The 19,020-nt window shown below is 37.2% G+C and overlaps 1 protein-coding gene across 2 annotated transcripts; it reads right to left on the bottom strand.

The window, feature by feature from the left end:
- Positions 1–775: 775 nt before the first annotated feature.
- Positions 776–18,442, bottom strand: BEND3 (BEN domain containing 3). Of its 2 annotated transcripts, XM_008920494.3 has the most exons (4): positions 18,424–18,442; positions 11,089–11,133; positions 10,461–10,681; positions 776–5,587 (listed from the first exon to the last, which is right to left on the bottom strand). In XM_008920494.3, the coding sequence occupies exons 2-4, from the start codon at positions 11,120–11,122 to the stop codon at positions 3,314–3,316; spliced, it is 2,529 nt and encodes an 842-aa protein (XP_008918742.1). In that variant the 5' UTR covers positions 11,123–11,133; positions 18,424–18,442; the 3' UTR covers positions 776–3,313. The 2 variants fall into 2 exon arrangements, with proteins under 2 accessions (XP_008918742.1, XP_017933538.1); XM_018078049.2 differs by lacking the exons at positions 10,461–10,681; positions 11,089–11,133; positions 18,424–18,442 and adding an exon at positions 9,354–9,537.
- Positions 18,443–19,020: the final 578 nt, after the last annotated feature.

Raw genomic sequence — 19,020 nt, 5'->3', positions numbered from 1 at the left:
GAGCATTGAGCACACAATTCTGTTTCTCAATGCTATAACGTGAACATTGAACAATAACTGAAAAGAGACAAGTGACAGATTTAAAAAAATGAACCTAGAAATAAATTATATGCATTTTGAAGATACGAAAAAAAAGTCACATTTCTTAGAATACGAAACACTACTGGCTGTACTGCATCAGCATAACAAAGTGATTTCAAGTAAAGATTTGTCTCATTTGCTAACACATTTGTTGTTGATTCTGTCAGCCGAACAGACTTAACAGGCTGAGTTAACAGAGTTAACTGATGCATACTGCATCTCTCCTTTGATGTGCCGTTTTAAGTTTTTTACAGAGCTTATACAGAAATTTTTAAGTTGTAGAAAATGCGTAAGATGCAAAAATAATTATGATACACTACACTGTTTCTGTTAGAAAGCTTAGAAATTGGATACTCAATACTTACTGAAAGCTGATATTCACCTTAACAGAGTTTACTGATGTGGTAGGTAGAAAGTAATGCTCATCCATAAGAAATCAGTGCATGGCTACATATGTGCCAAACATTTCAATATCTAGCAACTCCCCTATGACAGCTTCGCTTTCAAAGTTTATTCTTTTAAACAGAAAAAGTCTGAAAGACAGAAAAATCTTTTAAAATGGCTCCAGCAAACTGGGATGTTTTCATTTATGTATCTGTCTGACCAACTAAGGTTATCTCAGATCTTAGAAACAGATTTTACAGGAAAAAAATCCTGCTTATACTCAAACAATCACCAGACAACATTCCCCTTGTATGAAAAAAATATACCTTTAATTTATTTACAAGACTGACCAACTGGATGTAGTGCCTGTACTTCAGATGCACTGCGAGAGCTTTTGTTAGTGAACTATGTTACTTTTTATATGTCTGCATTTTCTTGGTATCAGTTATAAAATATACAATCAAATGAATCATGAAAGGGTTGTGAAGAGTGAGACAAAAGGAATGTACACAGCAATTAGAAGAGAAAAATGCAACAAAAATATTTTTATACTCACTGTCGAAAATGTCATTTTACGAAGTGAAAATTGTTTTTTCACTACTTTGTAGATAATATGAATGGACTGATTTTTTGACTTAATATCAGCATCTATAGTAAAAGCCAGTATGTCTCAAACTTGCATGCTAGCTAGTAACATCTATAACTTGTAAAAAAGTTTAATATATATTGAATTCTTCTGGGAGCTTTGACGTCACCAAGTAGTGAAACATGTATGACATTAAGATAAGAAAATATAATTTCATTTCTTACCTTTTGGCCAGCCATTTGCAACCGCAAATTAAACAGCTGTTAATATCTTCTGTTATTTTATATCTCCCATAAAAGTGCATGTAGAAAAATTTCACAGAGGTTCTAGGTAGCATACAATTACAAGAGAAAGTCTTGGTTTCTGATACATTCAATTTGCTAAATTTATGCATTAAAATGAACAGATGCAGACATTGTGGTATCAGTTCTTTATCTTTGGTAAAATGGTTTCGATTTATTATAGCCATATTTGCTCTGATATCCATTTTGAGCATGGTCTGCTATTATTCAAACCAACAGGAAACATTTAAATGGATATAAACAGTATCAGTGTGTTACTTAGTACATTCATGACTTCCTTCATACATTCTTTGAGAATGTTACTACCATATGGGCAAAACGAGCAAATGCTACTACCTATGATTTACTCCTGGCTTAATATAATACTTTTACTAGTTCTTGCCATCAGGAAAAAAATTTTTTATTCCTTTTAAAGGGATCAATATGAGTCTACGAACAATAAATTCTAAAAATCTGAAGTAAAAATATCAAATATTTTGTAATTTCTTACAAATGCTAAAATAGAAAATTACACTGGAACTGACTTAAAATTTGCTACTATGACCCATCTAAGTAAACAACAGAAAAGGACCACAAAGAACATCAATAATTACTCCAAGGTGTTCCAGTGATGGTCTGTAAGCAATCACTGTCTTTACTGTCTTAAAAATCCATGTTTGACTCTCTCTCACCATTTTTATCAGTATTAAAAGAAAAAGAAAGAAAGAGAAAACTGGTTTTAAAGCAGCGTTCTCCAGTGACAAGTCATACAGCAAATTCACATTGGGTTCTGGGTGGTCTCTGTTACACTTGAACATATTAATGATGCAAACTTGACCATACGAACCTAAGTTATACATACACAGTTATGTCTCCAAATAGCTACTAATTACACTAAAACAATTTGGCAAAGTGAGGGAGTTCAGTATCCCTACACCCAAAATATCCAGACACTGCTGCATTCACGCAAAGGAGTTACATTACCACAGCTCATATGTTGGGACCCTGCAACACTGAATTTAATCACAAAACCAATCTTTGTGCATATTTCTATATATGCAATTCAATACGAGCACACTGGAAACCTTTGGAATCATGATTTTGATAGAAAGTAAGGTCTATAATTTTTCTAAGTTCTTGTTACAGGTCTTTTTGTTGTTGCTGTTACTATTTTACAAACAGGTGATGGGAAGACATTGCATGGACATAGACTTGAGTCTGTTCTGCTGGCTTTACTCAGAGGAGCAATCCTCAGTCACTCCAGGCGTTATGCCAGACAAAACAGTAAAAGAACTCACAGGGGCAGGATCAAGTTTGTGGTGTCAATATAAAAAAAAAATTCACATGGTGTCTGTGCTCACATCTCAATTCTTCAACAGTTAATTCTTGATTTTAGAAACAAAACCTGGGTAACAGTCAAAAATGCAAATGACACCATTCTGACCCATTCTCTGACACAGTATTATTACAGTACCTCAACATCATGAAGAACAAAACAAATGTGAAGCTGCAGCTACTGTAGAAGAAAAGTCTAATATTCCAATGATTTCCAATGAACACGGCACTTTCAAATTTAAATTGTTTAGTCGGCATTTCAAAATCCAAATTAACAATATTGTTTATAAGGTATAATGAAAAACTGCCCTTGAAGAGCACAACCATTAAAAAAAAATTCTTTATTATTAGAAAGTGATAGAAAAAGAAGATGCAGAAATGGGGAGTGGAGTAATAGTTTCAATACATGTAATTGCACCAGTGAAAATCATGCTCTCAGTGAGTCATTGACAGCTGTCACTGATGGTCTTTACCCATGTAGTAAGCCACTTCCCACTGCTGCGGTGCCAACAGAGATGCAACACACACACTGAAATGCAACAAATTTAGTGCCTGAGTGTCCCAGATCCTGAGCACCCTCAGCTCCCGACAGGACCTTCAGTCTAAACCAAAGTGTAATCTTGACAATAATTTAGTGGTCAAAGTCTTAGCAATTTAAGGAGCCTGTCACTTTTTTTGCTTTCTTTGCTTTTTTCAGTATATCACACTTTTTTCTGTTAGGACGCCGGCATCTTTCATCAATGCTCGGTATACATTCATAATGCCATACTTCCTCCATTTTCTCCACAGGATAAACTGCCTCCACATAATGACGGATCAGTCTCAGTCTGATGGGATCAAGCTGTTTTTTATTACAAGCACCTGAATGGTTGTATTGCAGTCTCAGATTCTCTGGAGTAAAGAGTTCAGGAAAGAGCCTTACGAGAAGCCTGGCAGCAAAGTTGCCAACCGACAGGCTCTGCTGCACTATCTCTCTTACCTCCTTATCAGACAGTAAATACAGAGAAGGCACAGGGAAGTCTGGATTAGGAACAACAAGTTCATCAAGTGGTATTTTGCAAAAATCCTTGCTGCTTCTTTCCGGTGGCAGTGGCGGCCCTTCAAATTCTTCTCGAAACCTCTCAGGGTTTATTGCATAGGTGAGAAATTCCCTTCTGTCAGGCCCTGGCACGTGGATTTTCCGTTGCTGTTGGTATGAGCGCCTTTGCTCTGTGTCTCTTCGTCGACACCTCTCGTCAAGCTTCCCAACAAACTCCAATGTCCACACTCTGTCATTCTTTGCTCTGGGATACAGTATCTGCACATAATGCCGAATTAATTTAATTCTAGTGGGATCGAGCTGTTTCTTGCCTAAAGATCCACTACAGTTGTATTGCTTCCGTAAGTTTTCATGAGTAAATAGTTCAGGAAATAAGAGAACAAGCAATCGAGAGGCAAAGTTGCCTATGGAAAGACTGCTTTCATATATGCTTTTAATCTGTTCTTTATTCAACAGGTAATCTGGGACAGGGACATCAAAATCAGGAGGGGGAAAGTCAAGTTTGTCAAAATCTATGGGTACAAGCCAAATTTTTTTTGACCGCCTGCCAGGTTTTTCATATTCAAAACTGTCTTCCACTTTTATGATTGATACATCATCTGGTAAACTAGAAGAATCGTAACAGTCATCTCTCATCTGATCACATTCACTTCCATCCATATATGTACTTTCAAGCTCATCATTTATGCGCTGAACACACTGCTGCAACCAGGCTTCTTCTTCTTGCACATCTGGAAAGTAAATTTCAGTGTACCTACGGATTATTTGAAGCCGATGAGGATCCAGCAGTTGTTTTCCAGAGTCTCCAAAGCAGCTGTACCTTTCAGCTAATTTTCTATGGTCGAAGAGTTCTGGAAACAGTCTGTGTAACAAAAAAACAGAAAATTCCCCTGGTGAAGAAGCTTCATCTAAAAATTCATTGAGATCCTGAGCATCCAGCATGTAATCTGAGGCAATTACATTACTCCTGTCCAAGGATAAGGCTTCCTCTTGCTCTTTATCCTCCATAAAATGAGAGGATTCGACCTGCTCAGTCTCATAAAAACTGGATGATTGCACATTCTGCTGACTGTTTTCCATTTCCCTTTGAGCCCAAAATCTATTGAAAAAATCGTTGACTTGAGGCAAACACTCCAACTGCCACACAGCTGTATTCTTCACAGAAGGATAACAAACTTCCACATAGTTACGGATAAGCTGCAGATGAAGAGATTCAAGTTTCCTTTTGTTCAGAAAGCCACATGCACTGCAGCTCCTGCCGAACTCATCGTCACTGAAGAGCTCTGGGAAGAGCTGCACTAGCAACCGGCAAGCCAGGTCTCCGCCTGATGTGCTTTGATCCATGATTTGTTTGAGTTCTGTAGAAGTCAGCTGGTACTCTGGGGGAGGCTTGAAGTCTGCAACAGACTCTGCTGGACTGACTTGCTTTTTAATTCTGCTAACCTCCAGAGACAACAGGTCAACTTTACTGTGAAGTTGAGTCATATTGGTATTGAGGGTGTTAAGTGTGTAAAACATTTTCTGTATCAAAGAATATATATTTGAGTCTGAATCTGCTGTGGCTGCTGCTACAGCAATGGCTGTGGCCGAGTCTCTTTTGCGTTGGTCGTTCAAAGTCCGAATTTGTGAGGGACTGCTGGGGTTGATTTTTTCAAACAACTCATAAGAAGCAAACTGCTCAGTTCCTGGTGGGTTCTTCTTCTCTGTGATTTTGTGTGAGATGCCATAGAGAGGTTTTTTATAAGATGGAGTGATTATGTCACTGAAAGATTCTTCTTCAGAGAGCCATGTTACATTAGAATTCTTGTTCTTGTTTGGCTGCTCTGCATTTACCTGAGTGGGTGAGCCAGTATCTCTGTTCCTCATGTTTGAAAGGGAGCCCTTCAAATGAATAAACATTGTATTAATAAAACTGCCTTAAAAATATTAGCTATAGATATGTGCCCCTTAAGCAGGCACTGTTACATAAATATGCAAAGTCAAACGTTCTTCAGGGGACTTGTGTTAAATAATCAAAATTAGTAACTTCAGTAGGAAAAATAAAAATACAGTAAAGTATTATTTAGGTTTTCTTTTTGGCTCATGGCTTTCTCCATGGAATAGAAATGCAATAATAATTCTTAGTACTCTCAACCCACAGATCTCTAAATACTCTCCCAAATTAAGTATCATTAGGCTTCACCTTGCATATGAGGACCTTGGGCTGTAGAGAATTTGGGTGGCAACAAGTCAGCAACAGAGCCAAGAATAGCATCTAGATTTTCTGACTCCTAGTCCTGTGACCTTGCCACTGCCTTCAACAACTGCATTTAATGTTCCAGCACTCTCTTTAGGGTAGCTTTTGAAAATGTCACAAAGGCTATAAAACACAAAAATGATGCTTATTCTCTTCTTTCTGATGTGAAAGGTTTATATAGAGCTTTTTTTAAAAATCTTTATAATGGCGCACAATTCCTAAACAAATTCTAAAAATTACTTAATTTTTGAAAGGTATTCTATTTAAATAATAAAAACTTACAGTGAAAAGTACCTTGGTATTATCTTTTTAAAACGGAAGCCTAATATTTCCTTATTTCTGAAATGCAGGGAATTTTAGACTTATGGGTTTATAATTTTCTAAATTATTTACATAAAAACAGTAATGAGCTCTTAAAGAATTAATGTTCTCAATAATTTGTAATTCTTCCTCATTGCTTGAAATGCCAAACATTTTCATCATCTCACAGCAAATACGCAGGGCTTGGGTGTCTGGTTTTGGGTTTTTTTTTCCAAACGCATAGATATTGCAAATAATTCTTAGGAAGTTAAGCAGATACAACAGAATCAAAATCCAACATACATAATTCAAACATGAGAAAACACTCCCATATTTTAGAGATGACTGTACTGAAACATTTTTCTTGGCTTGTTCTACAGAACATTAATTAGCTAAAAAACTACAGAATTTGCGTTCAAGTATTAAAACAGATGAAACACAGACTTGAGGTCTGAGCTGAGCCACAAGAAACTTGAAATTCTAGTGAAGACCCCAGTATGTCCTACAGTGAGGAACTTGAAAGAAGGTTTCTTTCTGAAAAAAAAAGACTGTAACTCATGAAATCAATGTGGTCCCTATGTGTACTCTCACTTGGCATCTACTTACTGCAGTGATAAATTGAATCTAATTACTTTTTAATTTCTAATGCAATATATAGTTAAAAGAGGCTCAGAAAGAATAAGTTGGTTTCTACTCCAAGTTTAGAAACCAGCACTCAGTTAAATTGAAGCTATGTTTCCAAGTTCTGCTCTCACTCACATCATACAACCCTACATATGAAACCTTGTATTTTCACATCCAAAGCTGTGTGGATGAAGAGATGATCAAATGAAAGCGTAATGCAAAGGCGATACATTTAGAAGACTGTCCCACTTGTAGTAAAGCACATTTGCTATGAGGACAGCGAGGAACCAGAGGCCTGTAACACCACCAATTGTTAAAGGGTGGCTTTTACCCCAGAGTGGTATGATACAGCCTAATTAAATCAGCTCTCTGTGACTTGTAAAATACCATAACACAGACGAAATTGTGAGCAAACTGAGATCCACATTGCTCCCACCTAACTGTAGGCTCCTATGCTGGGACTGAAGTTATCACACACCACCTATACTTGTCAGCAGAAAAACAGTGGTATTTCTGGATGGTAACAGAGCTCCATCATACAGACATCACCTGAGAGCAGGCCACGATAATGTCCACTGACAGTAAACACAGTACTGCTTCCCAGTCAGACACCCAAACTGAATTACAAATTATTTTACTGTTTTAGATCAAAAGTACAAACCAAAATATTTCTTACACAAACAATGAGACCTGCTACCTAAGTAGCTAGTTCTTCCTCTAACACTCCTGTTAACAGAGAATTTCCCAAATATTCCTTCACATACAGCGTATGACTCATTCAATTCCTTTTCTAATAAACAGCTTGCCATGGGCCATCAGATGTCTGTCAGTTCTCATCTAACCTCCTGCTGTTTATTTTCTCTAATTAATTATATAATAAAACTTGGCATTGTGGGGGTAACTTCTATTAATGCACACCTCATATGCAACGTCAGGGCAAAGCAATATTAGAATGTGTATTAAAAAACATGAGTTTATTATCTGAAGTATCTTACTGCGCTTTGACAGTGAAAGTTTGCATTCTCAGTTTTGGACATGATGCTCTGGAGCTCATGCAAAGAACTACAGCAGATCTCTGCTGCAATGGCAGCAGAACTTCTGCCCTTTCACTGATGCAGCTCACAGTGCTCGGATCGAGTTCTGGGACAGATTTGGTTATCTACATTTCAGAAACACATAGTGTTTGGCTAACAGATAACAAAACGTTTTGGCCTGTATTTAAGGATTGTTTACTTCAGATGCATTCTTATTTTCCTTCCTTTTGCTTTTAATTATCTTGTCTATAGTTTCCACACCATAAATACATAGCTGTTTGTAAATTCTCCAATTAAACTAGTATTTAATATTTTTAGTTAGTTTTTTGTAACATTGATCTGTAAACATCCCTGTGTTTCAGATAATACTACTCCCATTTAAGATGATCAGCTCTCATGTATCATCAAAAAAGAAGCAAAGATATTGCTCCATGAGACTCAATGAGCACAAGATAGTGCTGCTTTTTATACTACAATTACACAGTAAGTTTTTATGTTCTAAATATTCTTTGAACATTTGCAAAATGCAGTATTTTGGAAAACATCAACCATTACAAGAAATTGTGAAATAGTCTCTTGCACTCTTTCTCAGAGTCCTAATCCAAGTTTTAAAAGTTGCTTAGTTATTGTTCTGTTCAGTGCTCAAGTCCAGCTAATTTATGACCTTTAATATGCCTAATAAACCAAGTCTAAATATCTGTAAGAATACAGCACATAATATTCTAGCATATAAGTAAAGAATAAAAAATATATGAGCAAGAAACATAGAAAAATTTTATCAAACACATGAGAACTTCAAAAAGTCTTGCCCATAAATTTTTTAAACCTACAATCTTCCAACTTTTTTTTTTTAAAGAAAATCAGGGGAAATTAATTTCTGGTTATACAGTGGCATTCAGAATTAAAAAAAAAATGAAATGTCTTCAGATAGAAAGTAATTCAGTAATATGATCAGCAGCCCAATAAAAAGTACAGCTTTGTTTATATTATACATAGATGCCTATGCAATGTGTGGTAAAAATATACTACGAGCACAACATTCTTGAAAATAATTAAGATTTTGTCCGCTGTTTAAATAGAAATAGTTAATGAAGTCATCAATTAAAACGAAATATTGGTACTAAAAAAGCAATTAACTTAAAAAATGCTGTTAAGATTCAGGACTATTTCTGGTTGGTTATTTAACTAAACATGCTGATTCACTGGGGTCAGCCAAGAATGAATTTTCATCGTTATTGCTGGGTCAATTGCTGATATTATAAGTCCAAAGTTATAATTCATTTAAAATTAAATTTAAAAATTTATTAATGGCAAAGAGGAAGCAGTAAAATACAAAGCAAGCACAGTTCAGAGACCATTATAAAGCTCTTTTAAGAATTTGAATGTAAGGAAACAATTGTAAAAAGAAAAAGGAAAAGAAAGAAACCGTGTAATAAGATTAAAATCTACCTACCACAGGCATTCAGGGAAAAAAACAGCCCTGAGAAGTCAGAGAGATGACAGTCAAGAAAAAGAAATACAGAGAGCTATGGCTAGAAAGGAGACATGAAATGCGCAAATACAACTGGCTAGGTAGCAGAACAGCAGAAAAGGATATGTGCGTTAGAGTAGGTCACAAACTAAATATAACCCAGGGCCTGAAGTTATTCAAAAGAGGATGAATTTGAATCTAGGTTATTTTAATAAAGTGCTGAGTGTGAAAACCAGGAGGTCATTATACTGCTCTAGAGGGTGTCAGGAGAGATATGACTATCTAACACTGGACACTACTCTTTCAGGACTCTCAAAAGAAGCAACAAAAATATAAAGTGACTCCTGAAGAAGAGCTGAAAAAAGAGAATTTTAGTCTTGGGAAGGAAGGGCTGACTCTTCTGGGAACAGATGATCACTGCTCCCTCTACTAAAAAGAACAAGGACAAAAAGAAACTTACTCAGTTTCGGCAAAGATTAATTAAAATCTCCCATTGCTAAAGGGGTGAAACACTAGATCAGGATAACACAAGAGATTGGGCATCTCCTTCACAGCTAGAAAAACATTTGGATTACCACAAGTGGGATGCTGCACTAGAAGTTGTAATACATTCCACTCTCGATATGCTGAAGTCTTCTGCATCCCTGCATTTTTACCTTTCAAATAATAAGCAAATTTATACTTGTCTCACTGACATTAAATTCGTGTCACAGAAGGAAGAATTACAGCCCTGATTCTATCACTGAGGATCCAGCTGAAGGTCTGTGTGACATGAGAAGGACTGTAATCAGAGTCATGCCCAATTACTCCAAATCACTGCCTGCTCCTACGTTCTCTGGCGAACAACAAAAACATACTTCACATGAATGAATTACCCTGTAACTGTATTTCACAAATATGATTACTCCCATGTTATCTTAAGCCAGTTTGCACCAGACGTGTACAAACTGACTTAAGATTAGCCACATTTGCATCAAATTCATTATCAATGCAAATCTAGTTGAAAGACTTGCATTGTACTTATAGCAGCAATGAATTTAGCCTAAGAAATATGAACCGAAAAGTCACAGTGATGTATAGAGAAGTCACCTCTTGCGTAAAGCGTCTTTTCTTCACACTGGGTAAGGCATCTGGCTGGCCTCCTGAACCATCACAACCAACTGAGGTTTGTTTCCGTTTGTTGGAATCCTGCAGGCAAGTAACTGCGCCATCCAGTGAGTGTTTCTCAGCAGATCTGGATGCTACTGAGCAGTCTAGAGCTTCATCTTCGTTTTCTTTTTCTACTTTCACATTTTTTTTAGGAATTTTTACTGGAAAAAGAGAAGGTTTAGAAAGATAAAGCACCCTCTCCAGAAAAACATGACATCCTTAATGCAATCTTTTGGGGTTTGTTTCTTCTTATGAAAATGTGTTTTGAAGAGCATCATCATTTTTTATGACTTCTATGATAAGTGTATGTCGAGATCACCCCAAAGTCAAATCATTGAGTTTTCCAGTAAATGACAGTTTCTTCCCTAAAGAAGAATCTAAAGCATAAAGGATGTAGAGTAGCAAATATAATGAGTAACAAAGATAATGGTGCATTTTAGATAGCTTTTTAAGAACCATTAATGTAATTTGTCTTGATCCAAATTCATTCTTTATCAGATGATAAAGGCTTTAATTCAACAAGAGTTTTTTTGCCTAATCAAAAATGACACGAAGTGTAATATCTTACCTTCATCATCATCAGCGATTTCAGCTGAATTCATCTTCTATCTCACTAAAAAACAAAACAAAAATATGAAAATAAATATCAGCATCTTCTGGGATTAGAAAATACCTACCTCTGTTCTTTTCATCTAGAGGCATTGGGCATTAACAGCCCACAGATAATGTCCAGTCTTTCCAGTCTGTATTTTTGTAACAACTAGCTATTTTCAGTAAATTTCATGGCCATCGATGGACTTGTCAACATGCAAACTACATTGCAGACAACAGACAGCAGTTAGGAAAATATTTAAAACTCTGTTTATTTTTCTGCTACAAAGTGTAAATCATTCTAACCTTCTTTTGGTTAGTATCTTGGCAGTATATAAATGGAAGTTAACTGTATTAAACTCTCCACCCTGTACAAAGTCACTACTTATTACAGTCAAATGTTTTCATATTGTCATTGTGGGAGAGACAAAGTCATCATAAAAAGAAAACTCATCATAAACTGTAATATACATACTGGAGTAACTTTTCATTTAAAAATCTTTGATCTTTTGATATGGATTCAAGGAGAATAATGCAGATGAATCTACAATGAGTCCTTTTTTCCTATCAGCCTCTAAAAAATATTTCTTGTGAGGAAAAACAATATGTACTATGTTAGCATGATTTTAGCGTTACTTCTCATGTGAAAAACTCTGTATTTACAACTCTGTTGTAAATACCTGTATTTCTGAAAAACAGTAAACAGCTGTATTTCTGCTTACTTGAAAACTAATTTTGCAAGTTACTCAGCTACACACATCAATCTCTGAACACATTCCTGAAAGATATTCTAAATCTCTAGAGATCTACAACGCAAACAACTTAATCAGATCTCACTGACCCTTACAGGGCATGCAGATGCAAACTGACACTCTCGACTGGTAAACTGGTGACTGGTGAACGGTCACGCTCCGCTCATGTTCATCTACAGAGTGTTATGTTTACTTGGCCTCACAATATTATTACTTTACAAGTGCAAGTGAATAAAACCAGTCAATCAAAAGTGTACATACAGCCCAGGACTGGGAATTATAATGAAATTTAAAAGAGAGATGGGGAGAAAAAGAGAATCTGTCATGGAAGGAAGAAAAGTCTGTACGCTCTCCTGAATAATGTTAAATAACAATTTTTTTTTAAAATCTCAAGATACTGTTAAAAACCTCCATAAACACTTGAATGCTGTGTAGATATGAATTTTAATTTGTCAGCAATTGATGGCTGTAATGGCAAGTATGAGGTCCTATTTTGGATTAGATTTTGTACGATTGCACTACAATGGGTAGCACCCACACAAAAGATGTATAGAGTTACAAAATTAGCTCATAGTGGGCCACCCTAGAAGCCAAAATACTCTTTGATGTGCTGATCTTCCACAGGGCCCCTATATACAGCCTTGTAAAGGGCATCCTCGAGGGGATAACAAGTAATTGTCTTCATCATCATGTATAAAAATAAGTCTCTCTCAGTTGGACACAGAGCTACTACAAACCCCTCAGACACCTATTCCTTTTACCACCATAATTCCCTATTTCACAATTTGCATTTATTAATTGATCTGTATACAAATTATGCCAGCTTAACAGCACAATAATCACATCACTTAAACTTTTGCAAACCCTGTAGAGACATAACAGCATGAAACTTAAGTGGCCCACACCAACTTCTAAACCACCGATAAGCACTGGTATGGGTTAATACCAAGTCTTACTAACTGAATGATATTTATGAATTTAAACACAGCCACTACAGCTCTTTATGAAAAATCCTACAACAGTGTACTTCGTACAGCATCATAAGAAAGCCATGCTGGACCTTAAGAAAAGCACAAAGTACTAACTGCTCATATTTTGCCCTGATATCCTAGACACATTGATATTCAGCATCTAGACCCTTCTTGCACTTTTTCATCCTGCACTAGGCTTAGCTCTGAGGGCTGTGGTACAAGACCAACATGTGCCAGTACTCAAGGAGTGTGACACATGGTCTTTTGGTGAGGGCCTGAGGTGACAGTAAGCAAATCTGCTGATACCACTAAAGAATATTCTATAATGGAAATCTAAATGGTTTTCCAGATAATCCTAGGCTGATGTGTCAGAGCAAAACACTAAAAAATGTTAAACACAGAGCAAGAAGGGCTACAGAGGTGGCAGTGGGTAGAATAACATAAAATATTTAGGAGGGTATATTTGGAATTATATTTTCTTTCTGATTCCTGCTATTATTGCTATTCAAATAGGAAGAATGCTTAAGGAGAATTCCTCTCAGAGAATACAATCAAACTGGAAGAAGAGAAATGAAGATCTGAAAAGCTACTCTGTAGAACTGGAAAAAAGTTAAAACTAAAGCATACACCCTGGTTAACAGTTAACTTTCTGAAGGAGGCAACATCAGGAAGATCGAAGCTATCCTGAACTCAGGTCAAATAACATTAAATCAAAACATTGTTTCACAAATGTGAAACACAGTGTTATTACTTTTTTTTTTTTAATTTGAAAACTGCCAGAATACAATTAAAGCAAACAGTCAAAATCAGTATCAGAACCAATGAGGCCTAGAAAGATGGGGTTTCATACCTGAACTCTTTGGTGCCAAAAAAAGCACAAGCTCCAACTTTTTCCCTTTTAGGAGCCCTAATAATACCTGTCTCCTTATCTAGTTTCCTGTCTTCTTTGTGAGATTTGTAAGAACTCAGGTATTATAAGAAAATGAAGCACATATAACAGCCTCTGTCAAGAGGCCTGTCAATTGCCTCTTGGATCTCCTACCTCACAGCCCCACCTGCTCCCTCAATCAACCATGGGTGCCCACCTTAACCTTAACCTTCTTGATAAACTGCAAAAAAAACCCAAAAAACCTCACTTTTTTTTTTGAGTTACTTTCCTTGTAATTCAGAGAGGCACAGGGTAAGGCAAGCAATCAGGTCCAGCTCAGGAGTATGCACAAGGTTTGGGATGGAAAGGAAGAATTAAAATCTCTCCATATACCAGCAAGCCACTGGCTTGACTCGACCATTTAATCACAGAATAACAGCATATTCTGAGTTGGAAGGGCCCCACAAGGATCATTGAGTCCAACTCTCAAGTGATGGCCCATATAGGGATTGAATCCACAACCTTGGTGTTATTAGCACCAGGTACTAACCAACTGAACCAATCTCACGGCCAACGAAACCTTACTTATCATACCACCATCTTGCTTCAAATTTGGGTCACCAGTGAGTAGTGAAGGGACACAGAGATATCAACAGAACAATTGCTTCCATAGGAAATTAGGGTTTATGAGAAGAGGGAAAGTCTGAGTCTGTGCCTGAGCATGTCGATGCATGTATGCCTGTCTATGTAAGGTTAACAATAATTTTGTTGATTGTTTAAAGTTCACTAAAGATAAAACATTTCAGATTCTTTAAAATACTTTCTGCTATGCATCAGTACTTATGAATAATAATTATTGTCTCTTTAAAAGAGGTAGCAGTGTAAAACCTGTTTTGAGGTAGCACTGTGGCCCAGAATAAGCAAAGCTGGAGTAAAAAAAGACCTAAAAGATCTTGGGACAAAGTACTGCAAAAAACAATTGAGTAAGAAATCCATACAGTAAAGCAAACACCTGGCAGTTGTTCCTTGTCATGTTAAGTATACAAAACATATTTCAATCTTTTTTTAAAACAGAAGATAAACATACTTATCACCCTCAGCCTAATAATGAGTCAATGCTATCTAGAGGACAGCAGTTAGCTAGTTCTAGGAAAGAGTGAATACTCTGTGCTGAAGTTGGGAGCCCAGGCCTGCAACTGTGACTGCCAGAGCAACTAGCCTTGGCAGCTTTTTCTTCCTATGATATGGACAGCTGCTGCAGTACGTCCTATTTTCTGGTGAATTCTCTAGAAGGAGGATTCCAAAACACACCAAACACCAACAACAGCAATTATATCAACAGCCAGATCCAAGGAGGTAAGGGAAAGAAAGTAGAGTCCCAGCACAGCTTGGCTGTCACTATTCACCAAACTCCCTTCCCAAAAATCCTTCTCTCCACAGATCCTGCTCCCCTTTCTCATCAGATTAGACAATGAACAAGATAGCTCAGTGAAGGGACTTAACACTCTCTACTTCCATTACTCTTGCTCAGATACATGCCTCTAGGCAAAAAACTTACCAGGTTTTGACACTTAACTGCATCGTTGTATCATTTTGGTTAACAACATTCAACAATGAAATGGTATTACCATTATCATTACCATGGTTAACAGAGAATCTCAAAGCATAGTGCAATGCTGCAAGTTCCAAAGCATGGAAAAACACATTAAAAATGAGATTTTGGAATGTTTGTGCATTTACTGGTAACTACCATCCTGATGCTGCTTTTGCAAGTAGAGTAAAAATGCAATCCATCTATCAAAAATGCGCCTACCTGAAATATGCATTGAAGCCTTAAGGATTTAAAGCACTTGGGTACAAAAGACTTTATGATAAGGGACCAAACTCCAACTCATACTGTAACTGTATTTCAGTCTCATATAATTTAGTATAATGCATATTGGTACTTAAATATAGCATAGAAGTGTACCTAGTTCTTCATCCATAAACCCAAACTGAATCACAAGCCTAAGTTAAATCATCCCATAATGTGCATTCTCCTCCTCCTGTTTACCACCTAACAATTACCAATGTGTTGGCCTCGGAGGATGCCTTCCCAACCTGTCTTATGATTATGACCATTGTAAAAGCACAATGCAAAGACAAAAGATCTTGCTGATAATGTAAGATGAAGGCAGTTCTCCACCTCTGCAATCATTTTTAAAGAAAGCCTGACTGATCACTTTCAAGTCCTGACTTAAAAAACAAACAAAAAAATTCCACCAGAAAAAAATACTGCTGCTCTGCTCTTTGTAACTACAGAAGTAACTTTGAGCTCCCATATCTAATGTACTAAGTTCTCACAACTGAAAAAAACAGCGTGAAAGCCATGAAGAAAAGTATAAAAATGTACACCTGCTGTATGTGAAAAGCAATTCCAATTTCATAACACTTGTTAATAATCACAAATGCAAATTAATCATTACCTTAACTAATATACTATACTACAATAACAATAATGCTTGTTATCAGTTTTATAGAAGCTTGCTATTTGTAAATTAAATACTTGCATAACATTGCACTGTTCAGTTCACTCATACATGGTAAATGGGTAGATGCTGCTTCTTGGATGCACACCATCCCACTAAATATTTTAGCATCTGCATGTAAGTTGGAAGGAATGTCCCTAATTCTACACTATCGACTGTAAGAATGTTATTAAAAATGCAGGGGTTTAGACATTGTCTATTATGTTTATTCCTTGTAAAGCATCACAGTGGTATATTGTTTCATATATAAAACTCAGAGGCTTCAATGAAAAGTATTCTACTTGAATGTTACTTGCTTCTGAAGAGCAAGTTCTTTACATTTCAGACAAATGTTAATACCTACACGTTTGTTAATAACATCAAATATGTGTTTAACAGCATATGTGGAATAAACTGCTCAATTTCCTCGTTTCCAGCATGCAGTAAAAGATACAAGATACATTCCTTAAAGCACAGGTAACTTATGAAATAAATAAATGACAGAAACACCAAAGAAAGCTGATCTTTCAAGGAGATAACACTGGCTAAATTTTACAAGATGTGTACATTGAACTGCTGTTGAACAGCCAAAAGTAGCATCTCTCTTACACAAGCCATCCTGTAACAGGAGTTTATCACAAAATTGCAATGGTATTACACTACGTAACTAGAGTCTGGTTTACCCAGAGCCAATCAAAAGTATTGTACACATATTCATTCTCCACAAATGGAAATGATCTAGCAGTTAGACACACGGTGGATAGGCAAATGCCTGAAGTCCTGCTCCCTGTCTCTGGGTCTCTGCCTGTATTTCATAAGGAACACTCACTGGATAAACCACACAAAGCAACCAATGCTTCCCAAGGGAAGCCTGCAGTCTTGAAAGCTGGTGTGGTAGGTGGAAGTAGCCCTGTTCCACGCAGCAGGTGAGCAAAGGGCTGCTCTAACTTCCTGGTAATAGTGTGAAATTCTGTTCCTCGTGATGTTTTGGAAGACCGATTCCTACGGAACAGTTTGAAATAATGAGAGGAAGCAACCATTCTCACCACACAGCCCTGCAGTCCCAGAGGCAAAAAGGACTGGAGGTACGTGCCTGCCCTTTGCTCAGGCTGCCCAGGAGCTGCCTCCTGTTCAGCGTGTGTGCTCCCTTCCAGGCTGTCTCTTGGAAAGCTCTCCTGCTGGGCTGAGAAGTAAACCTAGAGAACCGTGAGTTCTGGGTTCTCCTTTGGGAGGCAAGTAATCTGCATCTTTTACTTCCTAGCTGTAGCATTGGGTTCAATAATTTCAATATTGCAATTATCCTCAGGGTACACTTGGTTCCTCCAATTTGTAAAAAACAATGCAACTCCAATTCAACTGAATTACACATAAATACCATTCCAAGGCTGAGCCAGAAAATGTATTTTTTAGAGGCAATATTTGCCTTTTGTTCAGATACTGGCCAATGATTTGACTTTAAATGTTACACAATTTTGACAAAGCCTAACAAATTTTGAAGAGGCAGAAGACCGAAGAAGTCTGACACCTGAAACCACCTTTATAAAATAAATCCCAACAAAACAGATAACTGATTTCAAATTGACTATGCATTTTAAAGAAACTGTGAAATATGCATGTTGCCTTGGTTAACTGAACAATGAGCAAAATGCAACTAGACAATATAAATAACACCAAAAGCAGATGCTTTCTATTCTATCCATTTTGAGGTAGTAGGGTGCTGCTACTGAGTGACCCAAGAGTGCAGTTTTTGAGTAAAATTTTTTCTTGATATCTAATACTGACACTTGAAATATTAAATACCTTAGAAAACAGCATTCCAACATTACAAACATGTTCTGACTACAAATACATGTATAACAAGTTCTAAAACTAAGAAAAATATTTTTAAAGAACCAGCAGATGTTGTTGGAAGCACTACTCTTATGGACAATAACAATCCCTATATTTTACATCGTTTGAAAACCTCCTTTGGCTGCCCTGGGGAATAGGACAGGAAGCCTCAAGCCTCCACGGAAGCCAGCCTGCAACAAGGACATTATGCCAACAGGACTTAGAAGGCATGTTCTTAATTTGGGTCTTTTAGATTTTGTTGTCTTCAATACTTTCCTCTCTCCTGTTTCATCCTTTGCTTTTATTCTAAAATACTGTGCAGACAGTTTAAAATTTCCTCCAAACTGCATTCAACTTTCCTTTCTTTTTATCCACTGGACTTACCTAAGCTATGAAAATACTTAGCAAAGATAAAAATTTTAGTTGGTCCAATGCTGAGTTTGATTTAGTAGGAGAGAAGATGAAAATGTATTAACATACACTGCTAATTATTTGTTTTATTAGATGTAATCATTCAAGTAAATTCATTATCTGATTGCCAGGTATTGGCCAGGAGCAGGGAAAAGGTTTTTCTTTCCTGTTTAAATGTCTCTGCCCCAAGGGTCAGGCATACACTGCGTTTATAGGTGGCAGCGACAAACCCTACTTGCACTTCAATCCAAAAAGCTCTGGGACTGCGTCAACGCTATGTGGAAGCCGTCACATGGCTGCTGGCCTGCCGCCGGCTCGCATTCTGCTGGTTCAGAGTTTGTTCCCTTCTATTTACAAAAGGTTGTGTGGACACACCGCAGGGAAAAGTAGGGTAGAGGCAGGGGGTGATCTGGGATGGGACAGCGGGCAATGACCTGGGTAAAGGCAGCGGGCGGTGATGTGGGCAGGGGTTAGTGGGCAACGATGAGGGCAGGGGCAGCGGGAGGTGATCTGGGTGCAGGCAGCGAGGGGGGACCTGAGCAGGGGCAGCGGGAGATGGGCAGCGGGAGG

Source organism: Manacus vitellinus, unplaced genomic scaffold (assembly GCF_001715985.3).
Source record: "Manacus vitellinus isolate BGI_N305 unplaced genomic scaffold, ASM171598v3 scaffold_4_pilon, whole genome shotgun sequence".
NCBI classification, from domain to species: Eukaryota; Metazoa; Chordata; class Aves; order Passeriformes; family Pipridae; genus Manacus; species Manacus vitellinus.
Note: the sequence above shows the minus strand (reverse complement) of the source record. Positions and strands in the feature narration are given on the sequence as shown.